Here is an 18,729-nt window from a genome sequence, read left to right on the forward strand (position 1 = left end):
GGGGCCGGGGGCCGGGGGCCGGGGAGCGGCGCCGGGCCCGGCCTCCCCAGCGGCCCGCACTGCGGCTTCCAGCCCCTGCCTCCGGGCGCCACCGCCGCAGCCGGGGAGCGGGAAGGGGGCTGGGCGGGGAAGGTGGAGGCCCCGGGGACCCTGGGTCGGTCACTCCCCTCTGGGTTCCAACTTTGTAGGAAGCTGTGGCCACAGCCACGTCAGAGCTTCCTCCCTCCCTCCTGGCGTTTACACCTGAGCCCACCGTCATCACCTCCATTACAGGTGAGGGACCTCAGCCAGGAGCTCTTAGATGACTTGTCTTAGGTCTCCCAGGAGGTGAGAAAGTGGGCCTGGGATTTGAAACCAGCAGTGTCTGATGCCAGGCACTACTTCATCTTCAGGGCTATTCGAAGAAGTTAAAAGGCTAAGCTAGGAAGCGGCCGGGCCCCCTGGGCACAACAGGAACAGGGGTAGTAAAGGGTGGGCGTCACTCTCAACGTGGCACTGCTGTTCACTGCCACCGCACCCTGTTGAGGAACCTCTGGGACCCTACACTGCCCCGCAGCAGTGAGCGGCTCTTTGCCATTCGTGGGCCCCACTGGTAGGGGCTGGGAGCCTGAGCTGCTGCGAAGGTGTTGGGTGGAGATCCGGCCCAGGTGAGCTGGGAGGGGTGCCCTTCTGCCTGGAGCCTGGCCAACAGGACAGTATTTGCGTAGGGCCTCAGGGCTAACACATGAATAGGGAGGTGACAAGGCTGGTGCCACCTGTCAGCTGGAGGCCTCCACAGGGTCCTTCTGTGTTCCAGACTGAGGGCTTGGAAGTTGGGTGGGTGGGGGACTCCCTGTCTTGGGGGAGGGTTGCCTGGTAAGTCAGGCAGCGTTTTGTATGACTTTGACCAAGTCCTTTAACCTCTCTAGACTTCTGGTCCCTCCTTTGGAAAATACAGGGAGGCTGAGCTGGCTGCTCCCTTCCTTCTCTGGGTTGGTCTCTGTAAATCTGGAAGCTAGTTAAGTCTGTCTGCCCAGCTCTGAGCATTACCCCCACTGGGCCAAGAAAAATGATTTTTAGGAGAAAAGGCAGCTGTGGAGCAGGGCACCTATCAAAGAATCCTGAACCCTCAGACTAGAACCCTCACTCATCTTCTTCCTTGCGCCCTCACATCCCTGCCTGAGTCCCCTCTACAACTCTAGGCTCCTCTGGCCCCTCCTTGGGCTGGCCCTTCTGCACTGGCACGTCATCCTCCTACTAAACCATACCTGCCCATTTGCGTGCCCTCAAGTTCCATCTGGTACCAGTCGGTGCATTCTGGTGGGGTCTGAGCAGAGCAGCAGCAAAGCAGTTCCTTTACCATAGACACTCATTCAGTCACTCAACAAATTCCCAGGCCTACTCTGAGCCCAGCTCCATGTGTGACGGTCAGTGATGAACAAACCAACATTTAAATCTCCATCACTTCAAAAATTATGAAATATTTTCAACCTTTGGAACAATATAGCCAATAATAAAATGAACTCTATGCCCTTGCCAGCAAGCTTTTCCAGATGTTAATATTGTGCCCCATTTATTTCATATTCTTTTTAAGAAATAAACCATGGCAAAGATGGTCAAAGCCCCTGTGGACCACCCCTACCCTTCCCTCTACAGAGACAGTCACCATCCTGAATTTTGGTTTGTCATTTTTCTGTTTTTATTCTTTTACTGAGTATGTTTAAGCTTAAAAATTATGTAGTTCTTTAAATTTTTTCTGTAAATGGAATCATACAGCATAAATCATTCTACAACTTGCTTTTACTCATTCAGCTTCAGGTTTCTGAGATAAAGTTCTCTTGATCCTTGAAACCCTGGTCTGCACTTGCCTTCCAATGTGTGGTATGCCACCTGATGTAGAGACTGTTATTTATTTATTTATCTAGCCTTCCTGAGGTGGAAAGAAGGTCCACCTGAAACTGAGATGGTTCCCAGGATCTTGTTATTCAAACAATATTCTCAAATGATTGTCTTGCACATATGTGAGTCTCCTTCCAGGTTCCCAGGTAGGAGTGGGATTGCTGAGTAGTGGGACATGTGCATTCAATTTTTAAAGTTACTTAGTTTCATTATAAAAGTGGTGCTGTTCTGTAAAAGAAATGATGGAAACATCTTAGGGAAAAGAATTGCTAACATTTCGTGAGTTCTTTTTATTGTCCTTTACACTGTCTCAGTCATTCTTAGCAGCAACACTGGGAGGTAGATACTGTCATTCCCATTTTATTGATGAGGAAACTGAGGCTCATAGAGGTTAAAGAACTTTCGCAAGTTTTTCCAACAAGTGATTGCTAAGCTGCATCTATAGTCCAGGGTTGTCTGATTTCAAAACTCCACACCACATCACTCCCTGCCATGTGGTACTGGCTTTATGCACAGCTAAGGGTGACTCTGGAAGCAGAGTCCCAGTCATATTTGCAGTTTAGAAAGGTCATTGTGGAAGCGACAGGTTCACCATAGATGGGTTCCCCTGAGCCAGAGTTCCCCGTGAATGCTGGAGCAGGAAGTAGAGGCCAGCTCTGACTCCTGTCTGCTCTGAGTGACCACCTTGCCCTGCCTCCACTGCCCCACCCACCTCACCCTGACTGAGGGCTGGGTAGGAGGGTTTTCTGTTTTCAGCAGGTACGAGGGTACCCCAGCTCTGCCCATCACACACTAAGGTAGTGATTTCCAGGCAGACTGAAGTGGAGGGGTGGGAAGGAAGGGGAGAGTAGGATGGCTCCAGGCTTGACACCCCCTCCCACCCTTCAGCTCTCTTCTCACTTTGACTTCAAGCCCCCTCCCCCTATGCTAAAGATCCTGGTGTTCATTGTCACTAGCCATTCTCCACCCTCTATCCAGCTCGAGATCCCTGCCCACCCACCCCCACCTGCAGCACAGAAGAAGAGGCCACCATCACTACTTGGGAGCCCACGAATATTTTGGCCTGGGCCCCAGCAGAGAGCTTAGAACAGGAAGGCCTTAAAGACATGCAACAGCCTACAGAGAAGTGGGGACCTCAGTCACAGCCGGGGGGAGGGAAAGGTTTGGCAGGTTGCTTTTGCAGAAAGTATTTCTGTCTTCTCCCAGGTTCCTGGGAGCGGGAAACCAGGTTCCTCTTTTCACTGTCTTCACTTCCTTATCTGTCAAATGCAGATAAGAACTTCTGGCTCTTGGAGCTGGTGGGAGGATTGAGTGAAATAATGCAGGCATCAATTTAGATAACTTGAAGGGATATTCTCCTGACGGTGATGGTTATTTGTTAGTGCTATTATTAAGTCCAGTGGGGCTGATGTCTCCAGCCCACCTCAGCTTCCCAGCCAGCTGGGATGCCCCCACCTCACTCCTTCACTTATAGGCCTTGCCAAGCCTGTCTTCCATACTTGCCCCATGGTGGCTGGTGCCCCCTCCTCACTGTGGTGCCATGCCTCCAGCCGTTTGCTCACACTCTGTTCCCCTTCTGGGACTGCTTTGTCCATCTAGTCCTCACTTCAGGGCCATCATACCCAGAAAACTTCCTTGATTGCCCCACGCTCACTTCTTGGTCTCGTCAGCCCCCAATGATGCCCATGAGCACAGCCCTGATGACTCCAGTTGTCACTGCCTCGGCCTTGTGTAGCCCTCAGGGCAGGCCCAGGCCTGGGTCCAGTCTCTTTTCCCCAGGGTCTAGCCCCAGGTCTGGAGAGGTCACCGCAGACCCGCCTCACCACAGTTAAGGGGAAGGGGTGCTGAGGCTGCTAGAGAAGGGAATATGTGCCTATGTGTTGTCTGTCTGTGCATCTTTCTCTCCAGGTGGACTGAGGAAGCAGAACCTCTTTCTTGATGCGGGTAGAGATGGTGGTGGGAGTGGGAGTGGGGTGTGCACAGAAAGGGAAGGTAGGCTCTTGCCTCTGAAATTGTTTAGAGATGGACAGAAGCCAGGACAATGGACTTGACTCCCTGGGGCTGAGCTGGTGGGCACTGGCTTAGGCAGAAACTTGGGTTAGAACCCATGCTTGGCCAAGTCACCTCTCTTTGTGCCTTAGTCCCCTCTTCTGAAGTGGGATAATAATTCCACTTCACAAAGCTTTGTGAGTGCTTAAGGAGAGGACAGCAGTTAAGTACCTGGGGCAGTGGGTACTCATTGCCTTTTCACTGATTCACCAGCAGAGATGAATGGACTGAACCCCACTCATTAGGCTAATCCTTGGGCGCAAAGGAAGACACTGTCCCCACTTCATGAAGTGGGGTCTTTTTGGCTTTATCCTAAAGGTGAAGACAGTGAAGGCTTTCAAGTCTGGAAATGACATGGTCAGATTTGGCTTTTAAAAAGATGCCTTTGGCTATTACATTATCCCTTAATAAAACTACCTAGATGCTGGATGAGTTACAACATTCATCGTTTAACATACATTCCTGAGAGTCTGCTGAAGTAACAAATCCCTCAAGCCAAGAATCCCTCAAGCCAAGGGAGCTGAAATCAGGCTGGTAAATAAGATGAAGCCACAGCAACCTGGTGGTATTTACAAGCTACAGAAACCTAGAATCTTGAGTTTTAATGACACTTAAGGAATGGACTTCCCTGGTAGCTCAGTGGTAAAAGAATCCACTTGCCAGTGTAGGAGAGGAGGAAATGAAGGTTTGATCCCGGGTCGGTAAGATCCCCTGAAGAAGGAAATGGCAACCCACTCCAGTTTTCTTGCCTGAGAAATCCCATGGACAAAGGAGCCTGGTGGGCTCCAGTCCACAGGGTGGCAAAAGAGTCAGACATGATACAGTGACTAAACAACAACAACAAGGAATAGGAAATAAGGACTTGGGGCTACCCAACAGTGTGAGGGGCCGGAACTTATCCTGCCTACCACCCCACCGCTGCATGGATGTGCCACCCTCAAAGGTGTCTTCAGCACGTAAGGATACTCTAGGAAAAAAATACCCACACACCACAAAGGGAGACCACAGTTCTGGTGGGGACCAAGGGGCTCCCTAGAAAATTATACATACCAGTCAGCTTTCACACAAATTTCAGGTTTGAATATGCACTACCTCTGTGGTCCTGAAAATGCTAAACCAAAAAAGTAACATAAGTGGTCTTAGGGTGGTAGCACCACAGGGAACTTGGCTGAAGTGAATAAAAATGCTCTCTGAAGAAGTGGGTTCTCATTTCAAAATCCCTTTGGGATCAGTCAGATAGGAGCTTGTGGTAAAATTATAAAACATACAAGGAAACGAGGCACTGTGAGCAATAGATACCAGAAGCAAGAAATAGCAGAATTAGAGTCTGTGATCCTAGAGTGATGAGACACTGTGATTGTGTTTAAAATGTGGAAAGAAAGCAAAGATGGACTTGCAACGATAAGCAGAGAACAAAATATTGCCAAAAATGACCAAGCAGATTTGAAAAAGAACCAAGTAGAATTTATGAAGATGAAAAATAAAATCATTGAAATTAAAAAAACTCAGTGGACAGGATAAGCAGCAGATGAGACATACTTAAAGAGAATTAGTGAAATGAAAGACATAAAGAAACTACTCCAAATCTAGAGTGAGTGAAAGAGATGGCCAAGAAGAGAATGAAGAGAAATGAAGCACAGAATAAAATGAGGTAACACAGAGAAGAGTTAGGAATGGACAGGAGTAGAAGGTGGAGTCTCCCATCAGACCTAGGTAGAGATGGTAATGGCCTGGACTGGAGGCCACTGGGTACAGAAGGAGGTGGATTAAGAGATTTTCAGGAGGTAGAACTGATAGGGCTTACTGATGGAGCAGATGACGGAGCCCAGCGGGAGGATGTGTCAAGGATGACTACTAGTATTTCTGGCTTGGGAAACTTGATAGAGGGGTATTGTTTATTGAGATGAGAAATCTGGAGAACAGATTTGGGAGAAGAAACAGTTTTGACCAAAAAACATACTTCATTTTGCCTGGGAGGTTCTGCTGATGCATCACAGAGTCCTTACCGCTGGGCCTTAAGATAGGTGTAGCACTTTATCTGGTGGAGAAGGAACTTTAACTTTTAAGGATCTTTTTGCAGTAAGATCTTCAAGACTCTTTTTGGAATCTTCTCTACGTAAAAGAGACGGAGAAGGCAATGGCACCCCACTCCAGTCCTCTTGCCTGGAAAATCCCATGGATGGAGGAGCCTAGAAGGCTGCAGTCCATGGGGTCGCTAAGAGTTGGATGTGACTGAGTGACTTCACTTTCACTTTTCACTTTCATGCATTGGAGAAGGAAATGGCAACCCACTCCAGTGTTCTTGCCTAGAGAATCCCAGGGACGGGGGAGCCTGGTGGGCTGCCGTCTATGGGGTCACACAGAGTCGGACACGACTGAAGTGACTGAGCAGCTACGTAAAAGAGACCACTTGAGAAGAAACATTCACAAGAAATCAGGACTTTTGGGATCATCTCTCATCTTTTAGGTGGAAACAGGTTCAGAAAGATAAGGAATTTGCTCTCAGAACCCAGGGCTCTTCATTTACTCATTCATTCATTTGTTTGTTCATTCATTCATTTACTGACAACCTATATTTATCAAAAGCCCATTTTGTACCAGATACTAGATGCTGGTGATACAGTAGTGAACAAAATGAAGATTCCTGCCCTCAGGAAGCTTATATTTTAGTGGAGGGAGACAGATAATAAACCCAAAAATAAGTTTAAAAAACAAAGTGTCACAGAGTGATAAGAGCTATAAAGAGGTATAGTGGTTAAGACTCTGTGCTCCCAGCGCAGGGGGCTGGGGTTCAACCCCTGGTCAGGGAACTAGATCCCACATGTCACAACTAACAGTTTGCATGCCACAACCGAGGATCTCGCACTCCACAACAAAGATTGAAGATCCCTCATGCTGCAAATAAGACCTGTGCAGCCAAATAAAAATAAATAAATATATTTAAAAAAGAGGTGTAAGGACTGGAAGGAGGCCAGGAATACTGGAGATGCTATTGGCTAAGGTGGCTCTTGAACGTAAGGCCCCCTGGGCAGCTCTGACAGGGTGGCTGCCCATTCCAACCCATTGTGACAGGGCCTGTGGGATTCTAAAGTGCAGGCCAGAGGAGGCCAGGAGAAGGCCTAGAGAAGAAGGAGGAAGAAAAGGACTGAAGTGGGACTTAGTGGGTGGCCTGTCCCCACTAAGTGGGGGCAGAAAAGTCTAATGGGTCAAAAGGGGCATGGAAGGTAAGATAAACTTATTCCTGAGGCTTCCTTGCACCAACCCCCAACACTCTATCCTCATCCCCTTCCCAGTTCCCCTACTGGGTCTCAGATGACATTCCCCTTCCACTCCCCTCTCCTACCTTTAGGAATACTCAGAGGTAGGTTCAGATTGTCCTGTGTCCTAGTACAGAGAGGGCAGCCTGGAGGAGCTCATGACGCATCCAAGGATCACCAGGGAGGTCAAATGGGCGCTGGGAGGCTCTGTTTCAACCAGGACAGTTGAACCTCTCGACCAAGACTCTGTTGAGAGCTTCCGGGTCATGCTCATGTCTCTCCCACCAGGACTCCTGTGAGCAGCCTCCATGAGGCCCTGGACCAGTGCATGACCGCCCTTGACCTCTTCCTCACCAACCAGTTCTCAGAAGCACTCAACTACCTCAAGCCCAGGTGAGGCTTAAGCCCAGATTGGGGGTGGAGGGTGTGTGTGTGTGTGTGTGTGTGCGCACGTGTGCATGCACATATGTGAGTGTAGGGATGGGGGTGTTAGATGGAGAACCAGAAGTCTTACGTGAGAGGAATCCGGTGTCACTGAATGTCTTTGGCCTTCTGGGTCACTCTGACCTCTGAGAATTCCATAAAAATGGCTCAGGATCTCCATTCCACAGCCATGAACAGCCAAGCCCTCCTCACGGTCACCGTGACTTCCTTCTCCTCAGGTTCTTGTGGCTTCTTCCACTTTGATTTCTTGATCCCACAGAATCCAGCTCCAAAACAGCCCCTTTTAGTTATTTTCCTCCAGAGTACTAAAGACTTGAATTGCTTTCACTGAAGCCTTTAGGGCAATAATGACAGTTAGTAGTTTAGCCATTTCTTCTAGTGTTGACTGCCTTATTTCTAAATAATACACTTGGACTGCTCTTTCCTTACTTACCTCTTTTTTCAGTTTTTTTTTAAAAACTGAAATTAAGTTGAGATATAATTCACATACCATAAAATTCACTCCTGTTACTTTTTTTTTACAAATCATCTAATGGTTGCAAGGGGCTTCCCAGGTGGCTCAGTGGTAAAGAACCCCTCTGGAAAGCAGGAGACATGTGTTCGTTCGCTGGGTCGGGAAGATCCCCTGGAGAAGGAAATGGCAATCCGCTCCAGTATTCTTGTCTGGGAAAACCCATGGACAGAGGAGCCTAGTGGGCTACAGTCCACAGGGCTGCAAAAGAATCAGATATGACTTAGCAACTGAACAACAAATGGTTGACAAGAATTTAGCTTTCTTAAACCCCTGCCCCACCTCCCTTCCTTCCTCCTCTGCCTATTATTATATCACAATATCTGGCTAAATTAGTAATCAGTGTTTTCATTATTATAACTATGTAATTATTGTAATTATGCTCATCACAGAGATAAGCCTTACCTTATAAGATTATATTTTCTTTTTGTAGTTAATAATTGTCTTGTTTTTTTCATTTGCCTAATTTGCTATATGTTTATCCTGAGCTCTTTATATCCACTCCATAAAGTCATGAGGTTTTCTCTAAATACTCACATGTATCAGGGAAACCCTCTCAGTCCCTCCTTTTTCTGGAAACCTGTTCCCTGGAGGACAGGCCTGTTTACTGGCCACCTTCCAGCTGGCTCCTGGAATCCCCTTTACTTCTCTCCAGTTTGCTTGGCCTGGCTTTTTCTCTCACGTCCATATCCTCCCTCCTTTGGTTAGAGCGCATCCTCTAGAAGTTTCCTAAGAGAGAGTTGCATGAATATAAGCTTTCCTGCTCAAAATTTTGAAGGCATTGTTTTCTGCCCTGTTTCCTGGCAGGTACTGTAGCCAGGAGAATCCTAATTCTTCTTTCATGGCATGGGATCTTTTTTCCTTCTCCAGACATGTTTAGGATCTTCTCTCTTATTCCTGCAAATCTGAAATTTCGCAATGATGTGCTGGAGTGTAGGTCTGTTTAATTGGTATTTTTTAATTTGAAAACTCAGTTCTAGGAAATTCTCTTGTATGATCCTTCCAAATTCTGTTTCTCTTTCCTGGACTTTACGTCAGCCACTAGGCTTTCTGGTCCAGTCCTCTTCTGAGCTATTTATCTGTACCCTCCCCACTGCATTTCTTTCTTTTTTCCCCCTGATTTTTAGGAAAGTTCCTCAACCTTATCATTAAATCCACTGACTTTTCTTTTTTGTGTGTAATCATATGATTAATTCCCTAGTACTCCTCAATGTTTTCTGAATGTTCTTTTTTCCCTAAAACATCTTATTCTTGGTTTATGGGTGCACTGTGTTCTTTATATCTATATTTAAAATATGAGTGTCCTGAGGATGGGGCCTGGCATATAGTAAGCATTCTAATGAGTGTTTATTGCTGTTATTATTATCACAGAATAATTATCTCTTTTAAAAATATTTTATTTTTTTCCTACATAATCTTGGCTTTCTCAGTGTTTCTTTTTTCTTTAAGAGGGAGAATCCTTTCCCCATGGTGGGGAGGGGCTTTCCTGAGACACCCATGGTCCCTGGCTGGCTGTCTGGTCATATTTAAGAGCAAGTTCACTCAAAATCCAATGGGAGGGTCTGGCCCAAGTAGCCTTGTGATTGGTGGGATCAGCTTTTGGATGAGCTGGCAGAGAGCGGGCCCCAGATGTTAGCATTTCAGGAAAAGAACGCCGCGCCCCCACTACCTTCCTCTAGTGGGCAGAGAGCCCTGGCAGTCTGGGTCCTGGGGTTGAGATGGGGTCGGGGTGGGGTCTAATCACGTCTGCCGCCTGCTGGCCTAATCCCCTCTTTTCAGCTCTAGGTTGTCCTCTGCCACAGCTGGCTCCCCCAGAAACGCCCTCCCCGCCAGCTCCCCCGGGAGAGCGAGTGCTGGGGCAGGGCTGCTGCTTTCCTCAAGCCAGTCCTGTTCAGTTTCTCTGGACCTGACTGACCCATCGCTCTCCTGTCTGGGGTCAGCAGCCCAGCTTCTAAGGGAGCAGTTCCAGGCCTTGGTGGGCATGAGTCATACAGCGCTCCATCTGGTAGCAGCCCTGACACCTCACCCCACCCTCTGAGAGGGTCTGGCTTGAGATGGGGCAGGACCAGTTATGCTCAAGAGTGTGGCCACCGTCTGAGGCAGGCCAGGCTCCATCCTGCCCCATCTCTGAGTACCTTCCAGTACTTCTGGAAGGCTCCTTGGCTCCCCTTCCCTCCTGGTCACTACCTGTCCCTAAGCAGCTCCTCTCTGCCACTTCACCCACCAAAGCCCTCCTCCCCGCCGAAGCCCCCTCCTCCTTGAGGGGCTGCCTCGCCCGCTCTCACCTCAGGAGGGTACTTTCCTAGGGAGTCCTGAACTCAGGGCCCTAGAGGCAGCACAGAGAGAACAGTCTTCCTGCGAGGCCACCTCTGCCTCACTCACGAGACACTGTGGCCTCTCTTTAGCTCAGCACCTGCCCCGTTCTAAAAAAGGGTCTTTCCTTCCTTTCTGCATTTACGAGCCTCCCCTCCACCAAACAGGTGTCATTAGCATACACCCCACCCCTTCTTGTGACAACCAAAAAATGTTTCTAGAAGGGAGGTGTGGGGAGGCACAGGAAATATCTTTCTCTATCACTGTGAAGGACCATTGATCTAGAGAAAATAATTCTTGCCATAACATGACCTCCCCTGCCCAGGCATAGCCACTGAAGCTGTGAAGGGTGCTGGGAGTCAGTTTCATTCGCTGTTCCTATTGCACACACAGTGTCTCACTTACTGTTATCCGCACTTTGCCCTCGGGGAGTAACTGGGCTCACCAGGCTTCCCACTCCCACCCCTACCCCCCAGTTTTTGCTTTCCCTTTGTCACGTCTTTGAGTAGCTTCTAGTTTATTTTACTTCACTCCATGTCTGCCCTTGAGCGCTGTCTCTGGAACATGGTCACTACTCCACTTGTTTGATGAAAACATTGGTCACGGCTGATAGCTAGCAGAGCCACGATTGAAATCCAGCCCCCCTCAGCTCCACAAGCCACACTCTGCCTCCTGGGCCTTCTTGGATCTCAAGCAGGGGGAGGAGTGTGTCTGGCACAGAGGCCTCACGCCTGCCTCCTCTTCCAGGTGGGAGGGAAGGAGGTAGAATAGGGGACAGGGTGGTGCGCACTGTCCTGGGATTCCTTTTCTTGAATGTTTACGTCGGATCTTAGTTGCAGCACGTGGGATCTTTTGTCACAGCTTGAGAACTCTCTAGTTGTGGCGCAGGAGCTTCAGCAGTTGCAGCACCCAGGCTTAGTGGCTCCATGGCATTGTGGTTGCTGGCCAGAGATTGAATCCACATCCCCTGCATTGCAAGGCAGATTCCTAATACCTGGACCACCAGAGGAGTCCCCTAGGATTCCTTTGAGAGAGGAAGCCAAGTCCCCTGCTGAGAGTAAGGGCCCAGGCTGGTGGTGGGGTGGGTAGGGGGTGACAGGGATTGAGGAAAAGTTGATGAGCAGTGTGATGGGCTGAGGTTGGTGATCCAGCTCAGGATGTACCTGTCTGTGTAGTGGCGGCTTCCTCTCTTATTGCGCGGTGGCAGCGCTGTGGAGAGAGTAGGCGGTTTCTTGTTTTCTGGGCCCAGGCTACTAACCAGTGCTGCAGCGGCTGGAAGGCTCAGCAGTGAGGGTTTTGACAAGATAGTGGGTGATATGAGGAAGCTTGAGGGGTCAGGAAGACAGGACGGGCTGGAGGATCAGGCAGTGGGAGTGATGAGAGAGTGCAGAGGTGGGGAGCCTGTGGTTGGGAGGGTGAGTGTGTCATGCAGGCCTCCAGAAGCAGAGCTGTTCTGTGGGTTGATGATGAAGTCAGGATGCGGCAGTTGGGCACCCATGACCATTTCACTTGGCAGCGCCTCGTGAGTAACCTTGCGTGCATGGCAACAGGTGGGGTGCTGGGGCTGCAGGACTGAACAAGGTATGGGCTGCTTTCAGCGCTCCTCAGGGAACCAGTAAAGGGTGGTGCTGAGAGTTGTACGAGGACCCCAACTCATGTGGGAAGGGGCTGGTCAGGAAGGCTTTAGGCCCAGCCCCGTAACTTCTAGGGTGCATTGCAACATGCAAATGTAGAATCCTTTGTTCAGAAATTATTAAGGATTTCAAAACAATGACAGCAGAGCATTAAACCAAGCATGGACCCCTGTGTGACTGCACAGATGGCATACCCGCGAAGCCAGCCCTGGAAGTCTTCCTGGAGGAAGTGACATTTAAACTGAGATAGGCTGGATGAGAAGGAGTCAGCCAGATAGAGAGAGCATTTCCAGGCAGAGAAACAGCCTGTGCAAAGGCCAGGCAGAGAAAGAGGGCCTAGTGTATTTGAAGAACAGAGACACTCAGCCTGTCAGGGATAGGGGGAGCTGGAGTAGGTCCCAGAAGGATGAGGGCTGAGTGATGGAAGGTGGACTGGGGATACAGCTGCCCCTGGAGGTGACTGAGCTGGAGAGAAGGGCAGCGAGGTGGGTCTGAGAGGCGCTGGGGGGCTTCCATGAGGATGAAGGAGAGTGGCTTGGAGGTGGGGGGCTCTGTCTGCCTTCCAGCCTAGAACAGCCTCATCCAGAGAGGTCCTCTGGAAGTCAGGGTTTAGACTAGGACTGCAGGGAGGTCCCCAGAAAGAGTAGTAGGGGTGGGATCAGAGTCAGCCTGATGGTGAGGACAAAGGGCCCGAGTCATGGCTACTGGCAGGAGGAGGGAAGGGCTGGAGGCCACTGGGCTTAGTGGACCTCCAGGTGGCCGAGGAGTCCCCGATCCCAACGTACAGCTCTTCCGATGGATCTTCAGTGCTCTCCTTCTCTCGACAGCTGGTCTAGGCCTGGCAGAGACCCCATGGGCATTGTGTCCTAGTGCTGGGTCTAGCTCACAGGGAAGGGGATCATTGCTTCCAATGGTCCAGTCACCATAGGCACAGATAAGAACTTTGTGGAATGCAAACTAAACTTGGGGTGCCTGAGGTCTTGGGGGGCCGTGTTATACCTCTGTGCCCTGAATCCCAGTCCAGACTACAGACTTGAAATTCCACTTTGCCTGCCAGCTGCCCAGGCAGGGTCCCTCCTACTGGGCTGGGCAAGTGGAGCTGAGTCCTGGGCCTGGGACCTGAGGGTAAGGAGGATGAGAGTTAGACAGGCTTGAGGAAGGGAGTTATCTGGGATGTGGGTCTTTGTGCTGCCAGGGAAACCCTTCCTAAAGGAGAAAGTTTTTATGCAGGGCCATGACCCTTGACCCTGTCAGGACCCAGAGGGACTTAGACTCATATTTATTGAGCATCAGCATTGTGGCCAGGGCCTGGATACCCAAAAGTCCTGGGAGAGAATTATTGTGTCCGTTTTACAGAGGAGAAACCTGAGGCTCAGAGATGCCTACAGAACTCACCAGGATCACACAGCTGGTAACTAGTGCCTGTGTCTGACATATTCTGGAGCTTGAGTTCTGTCCCCACGACAGGCTGTGACTTCCTTTCCACACGCCACTGCCCTCCAACAAGCAGTTCTAGCAAAGACCTGGGAGGTGTCCTGACAGCTACTAGGATTGATTCTCTTCATAAACCTTTGACTTCTGAGGATAATATCACCTGAGAATCACCCGAAGTAGAAAAGCAACTTAATTTACCAGAGGTGTTTTATGAATGAGAATGGCAGGAAAATGTGTGAAGTCGTATACTCTGTAACAGTCTATAAACAGCCTATAAACCTTAGTCATCTCTGCCTCCTGTGAAGTTCCCAGCATAAGCCTGGCACTGAGGAGTTTGGAAAATAATTAACAAGGGAGTGTAGGGAAGGGGGTGAAGACTGCTGCAGCGTCTACTTGTGTACCAGGCTAGGGCACTCCCTGGCCAGTCTCATGGGGACTCTGGTGGAGCAGCGTTATTGTCCCCGTTTTGCAGAACCATAAATCAAGGCCCAGATGTGTTGTGACTTCCCAGGTACATAGAGGGGTCAGGTCCCATCCTTCCTTGCCTGTTGCTCTCTGTATGTGTTAGACTAAATGCCGTCCCTCTCTCTCCAACAGCCTTTAGATGAGAGGTCTGGGACTGTGGAGGAGCAGGGAGAGAGGAGCGGGAGGCTTCCTGAGCCCAGCTTGCACTGTCACATGGGTGCTAAGACAGAGATAAACCCACAAGGCTCTGTTCTTGAGATGCCCACCATCTGGGAGAGAGCTGACTGTCTGCTGATGTAAGCTCAGCGTGGCCCGTACCTCAGGCATAGACGCATGCTCCCTGGAGCAGGAGCCCCAGTGGCATTCGAGCACCTTTACGGGTGACTCAGGGTGTGGGGTAGAGAACGGGCATTTCATGCTGTGGGAACAGCAAGGACAAAGGCCTGCAGGAGGGAAAGGGTGGAATTTTCCCGAGGTAAGCGTGTATGGTTCAGTGTGGGAAGACTTGAATGTGTGCAGATATTGAGGCAGGAGCAGAAGTGATAGGAGAACTGGGCTGGAGAGGTGGGCAGGGCCTCAACCCCCAGAGTTATCTCATGGGAGGTGGAAGCCCCAGGTGGGCTCAAGCGGAAAGCGATGTGGTCAGGTGACGGGATGGGGAGAAGCAGGAGGTAGCGAGGCCAGGGGAGTCCAGACACAAAGATGGGTAAGCCCGGGGTGGGGTTTGAGGATAAAGGAGGCCCTGCAGACAGGACTTGGGCTTGGCCTGTGGTGGGTAGGGGTGAAGGCGAAAGATGGCCCTGGCGCAGGGAAGTACCACCTCAGGTCAGCCTGCTGCTGCTGCCATCTGAATGAATGTATAGATCCTGTATAGAATGAATGAGAAACTGAAGCTCAGATTTGGAGATTCACTTAGGGCCACGCAGCAGGAAGAAGAGGAGCTGGGATCCAAGGCCGCCTGAGTAGCAATGGAAGGGTCAGCTGTTGGGCGAGTCCATTCTGCTCTCTGGACCTGTGTTCCCCCCATGCACGATGGGGGAGGGGATGGTGAATGATGTCATGGGATCAGCTATCTTGAAGTTCTAGGGGTTGATGCTTTTATGTCCCTTCTCTCTGGCAGAACCAAAGAAAGCATGTACCATTCGCTGACTTACGCCACCATCCTGGAGATGCAGGCTATGATGACTTTCGACCCCCAGGACATCCTACTTGCTGGCAACATGATGAAGGAGGCGCAGTCGCTCTGTCAGAGGTCAGGCCCATGGGGCAGGCAAGGCTGAGGCGTTGTGAAGCATCCATTTGCCACTTTGGCCTGTCCCAGTGCCTAAAATGCCACTATTAGTCGTGCTCCTTTTGGCTCAAAAGTGTGTCCCCATGTGCTCAAAGCTGTCCTTGTTGGCACTGCCTCAGGAGCCACGTTGTCTGAGCTGGTCACTGAGGGCTTCCAGGGCCAGACTGGATTGGGAGGAGATGAATCCTGGCTGTGGTCATGTAATAATTCTCTAACCTTGGGCAAGTCCCTCTCTGGACTCAACTTTCCTCATCTGTAAAATGGGTGTGATGATAGAGTTGTTGTGGGAACTGCATAGTTGGTGTTCAGTGCACATTAACTGCTTGAATGCATGAATAAACAGACCCTCAGTGTTTGTGCACAGGTAGAGTCATCATTCACTGGGACACACTCCAGCCTGACCTAGGCCAGTCCCTGTGCTGGGCTCTGTTTGCCCAGATAATCATCAGACCCTGGCCCCTCTGATGCCTGAATGGCCTGATCAGGGAGACTCAGGCACAGATAGTGACAGCTCAGCATGATGCAGGGCAGCTCATAGGGTTGTGGGGGTCCAGCCTGAGGAGCAGGAAAGGCTTCCTGGAGGAGGTGACATCAGAGCTGGGTCCTGTGGGTGACCAGGAACAGGTCAGGTTAGAGGGGGCAGGGGAGGGGGCTCCATGCAGAGGCAGCAGCAGGGGCAAGGGCATGAGAAAGCCTGGATTTGGGGGAGTTTCCAGGAGCTAAGTGTGTGGAGTCCTCTGGGAGGGGCAGGGGATGCTGTTGAAGGTGCCTGAACCCCCTGTTCACCTCCCTGAATGATATGAGGCCCTGTTTTTCTCTGCAGGCACAGGAAGAAGTCCTCTGTAACAGATTCCTTCAGTAGCCTGGTGCACCGCCCCACTATGGACCAGTTCACAGAAGGTGTGGCATCCGCTGATGCCAGGCTGCCTGGTTCCAGGCCCGGGAAGGGGCAGGAAGGGGCAGTTATCCTCCTCGTTGTCATCCAGGGGGCCGAGCCCTGGCCCAGGCACTGAGACACTGATGTGTCAGACCTGGAGCCTTTTGAGGACTGGTCTCGTGTGTAGGGGTGGGTGGGGAGCAGGTAAGACTCAGTTACCTTACAGCATTACCTGCTGAGGCCTGCAACTTGAGGAAAGAAAATGCTGTCAAAGAAGCTGTCACTTTGCTCCTCAGGCTAGGGTGGACTTAGGGCTGTGTGTGCAGTTAGGTTTAGTGGTTTAAAGACCATAGTGATCTCAGGTGCCCCAGAGGGGACTGTGGTTTTAGAGCCTGACACCCTGTGATGAAATGGCTGGGGGCAGTGGCAGAGAAGGTCGGGCTGCCAGAGCCACAGTGCATCGTTGTGCCATGGCCGCAGTCCTAGAGGCAGCAGCAGCCAACCATAAGCGCTTGGGGACCCTTCAGTGGGGGTGGGGAGCAAATGGCTGTCCCCACCTCGAGAGCCCTCAATGGTTCCAGCACAAAACATTGCCCTCGATGGTGTCCCTCTCGTTCAAACTTGCCATGGCTCCGCGCTGCCCACAGGACCAAATCTGTAAGTCTTTACCTGTGTGTAAGGCCCTTTCAGCCAGACTTCTGCCCCTCATTTTCCTTGTCCCCTCAGTCTCTCCCCACTTCACCCCATTTCAACCTTCTGTGGCTCAGCTGTCCCCAAGCATCAGAGTTGTTTGACTTTCCTGGGGCTCTGCCAAGAAAGCTCTTCCTGCCTCATGCTTCCATCCCATTTTCTACTCAGATATCCATCTCCTGGAAGTCTTTCCTGACTCCTCCAGCTGTGTCAGTTCTCCTTCCTCGCTCCCACAGCCCGTGGCTTCCCTGGTTTCATCTGTTCATCCTAGTGCCCTAGGAGTGTTGCTGCACAGCACCTACAGTGATGCCTGGAGGGCAGGAGGACAAGGCCCGGGGCCCTGTGCTGGCTTCTAGGGGGATGCAGGCATGGGGAATGTAAGCTAACTGGGGACGTGTGAGTGCCATGTGTGAAGGAACCTAGTGATGGGACTCAGGAGGCAGTGGGCAGGTGCTGACTCAGGCTCCCTTTGCCTTTTGGGAAATGAGATGAGGAAGTGACCCAAGTCTCCTGCCAAGAGTTCCAGGAGGCCGCAGGGCTTTGGTTTTCTCCCTGCAGAGGAAATCCACGCTGAGGTCTGCTACGCAGAGTGCCTGCTGCAGAGAGCGGCCCTGACCTTCCTGCAGGTAGGAACCCACTGCCTGTACAAGCATCCTGGGGGTTTCAGAGGGCGGAGCACCACATCTTAGCCTGAAGGATCTAGAGAAGCCATGACCTGTGGTTGGTGCAAGGACCAAGGCACAGTTACCCCAGCACTCCTGGCCCTGGGCAGGCTCAGTGGCAGAGGTGACGGGCTTTCCCTCTCCACAAGGGGCACACGTGTTCCCACCGACAGGATGCACGTCCACCTCGTGACTGCTGGTTTTCTGCTGCTTTTGTGTCACGGGTTCAAATGTCAATCAAAGCCTGACATTTGATTTATTTAAGAGACAAGTTGGAATGAATCAAACTTGATTCATTCAAGAACTTGACTTGTAACACCTGCAACACACCGTACTTTGTATATACATTGCAGGGTTGTCGTTTTTACATACCTTATACCCATTACATATTTGTTTCTGCCTATATTTGCATATTTTATTTAACCATCACCTCAGGCCTGTGAAGGGGAGAATTAGGGGAAAGGACCCACCTTCTCAGGGTCATATGGCTAACAAATGGCAGAGTTGGCATTTAAACCAGATCTGGCTGACTCAGCCAAGTAGGAAATGGCAGCCACTCTAGTATTCTTGCCTGGAGAATCTCAGGGACAGAGAAGCCTGGTGGGCTACAGTTCATGGGGTCACAAAGAGTTGGACACGACTAAGCACATGCCTTCTGGCTGACTCAGAGCCTGTGCTCTTCACCATAGAGGAAATTGTGAGACCCTTTGGTTTTACCAAAAAGCCTGGATTATAGTTATAAATATATGTGCGTATGTATTCAGTCTCTTCAGTTGTGTCCAGGGATTAAACCCACGTCTCCTGCATTGCAGGCAATCATCATGTAAATAGGTGTATTGGGGTGGGAGAGGCACATATAAATTTTATTGTTGGGGTGTTCTTTATTTTTGTTAGTGATATTTCTATCTTTTTGGACCTTGGATGATTAGAATTTGATTTATCTTAGTTCTTCATGAGGATCACCATGAATGGCCTTTTATTTCCTTTGTTTGTGTACTCTATTATTACACGTAATACCTAAACACCCATGAACCCCACCCCCACCCAATCAAAGAACAAAACCCTGCTGGCAAGCCTCCTTGCCTCCTTGCTTCCTCCCTCCCTTCCCCCGGGGGGAGACCACTACCTGGAGTTTTGTATGTATCATCCCCACCCTATTTTTTTTTAAAAACGTTTTCTCAGCTGCCTATTCATGTCTGAACACCAAATTGCTATGTTTTGGTT

The 18,729-nt window shown here is 50.4% G+C and overlaps 1 protein-coding gene across 1 annotated transcript in view; it reads left to right on the forward strand.

The window, feature by feature from the left end:
• TTC39A (tetratricopeptide repeat domain 39A) overlaps window positions 1-18,729 on the forward strand; it is a 51,349-nt gene that overhangs the window by 10,561 nt on the left and 22,059 nt on the right. Inside the window, exons 2-5 of the mRNA XM_040231199.1 lie at window positions 7,473-7,577; window positions 15,106-15,237; window positions 16,100-16,176; window positions 17,402-17,469. Of these exons, the coding sequence (XP_040087133.1) occupies window positions 7,473-7,577; window positions 15,106-15,237; window positions 16,100-16,176; window positions 17,402-17,469 (382 nt within the window). The remainder of the gene's footprint in view (window positions 1-7,472; window positions 7,578-15,105; window positions 15,238-16,099; window positions 16,177-17,401; window positions 17,470-18,729) is intronic.

The sequence above is a fragment of the Oryx dammah genome, unplaced genomic scaffold (genome assembly GCF_014754425.2).
Source record: "Oryx dammah isolate SB20612 unplaced genomic scaffold, SCBI_Odam_1.1 HiC_scaffold_28, whole genome shotgun sequence".
Lineage (NCBI taxonomy): Eukaryota > Metazoa > Chordata > Mammalia > Artiodactyla > Bovidae > Oryx > Oryx dammah.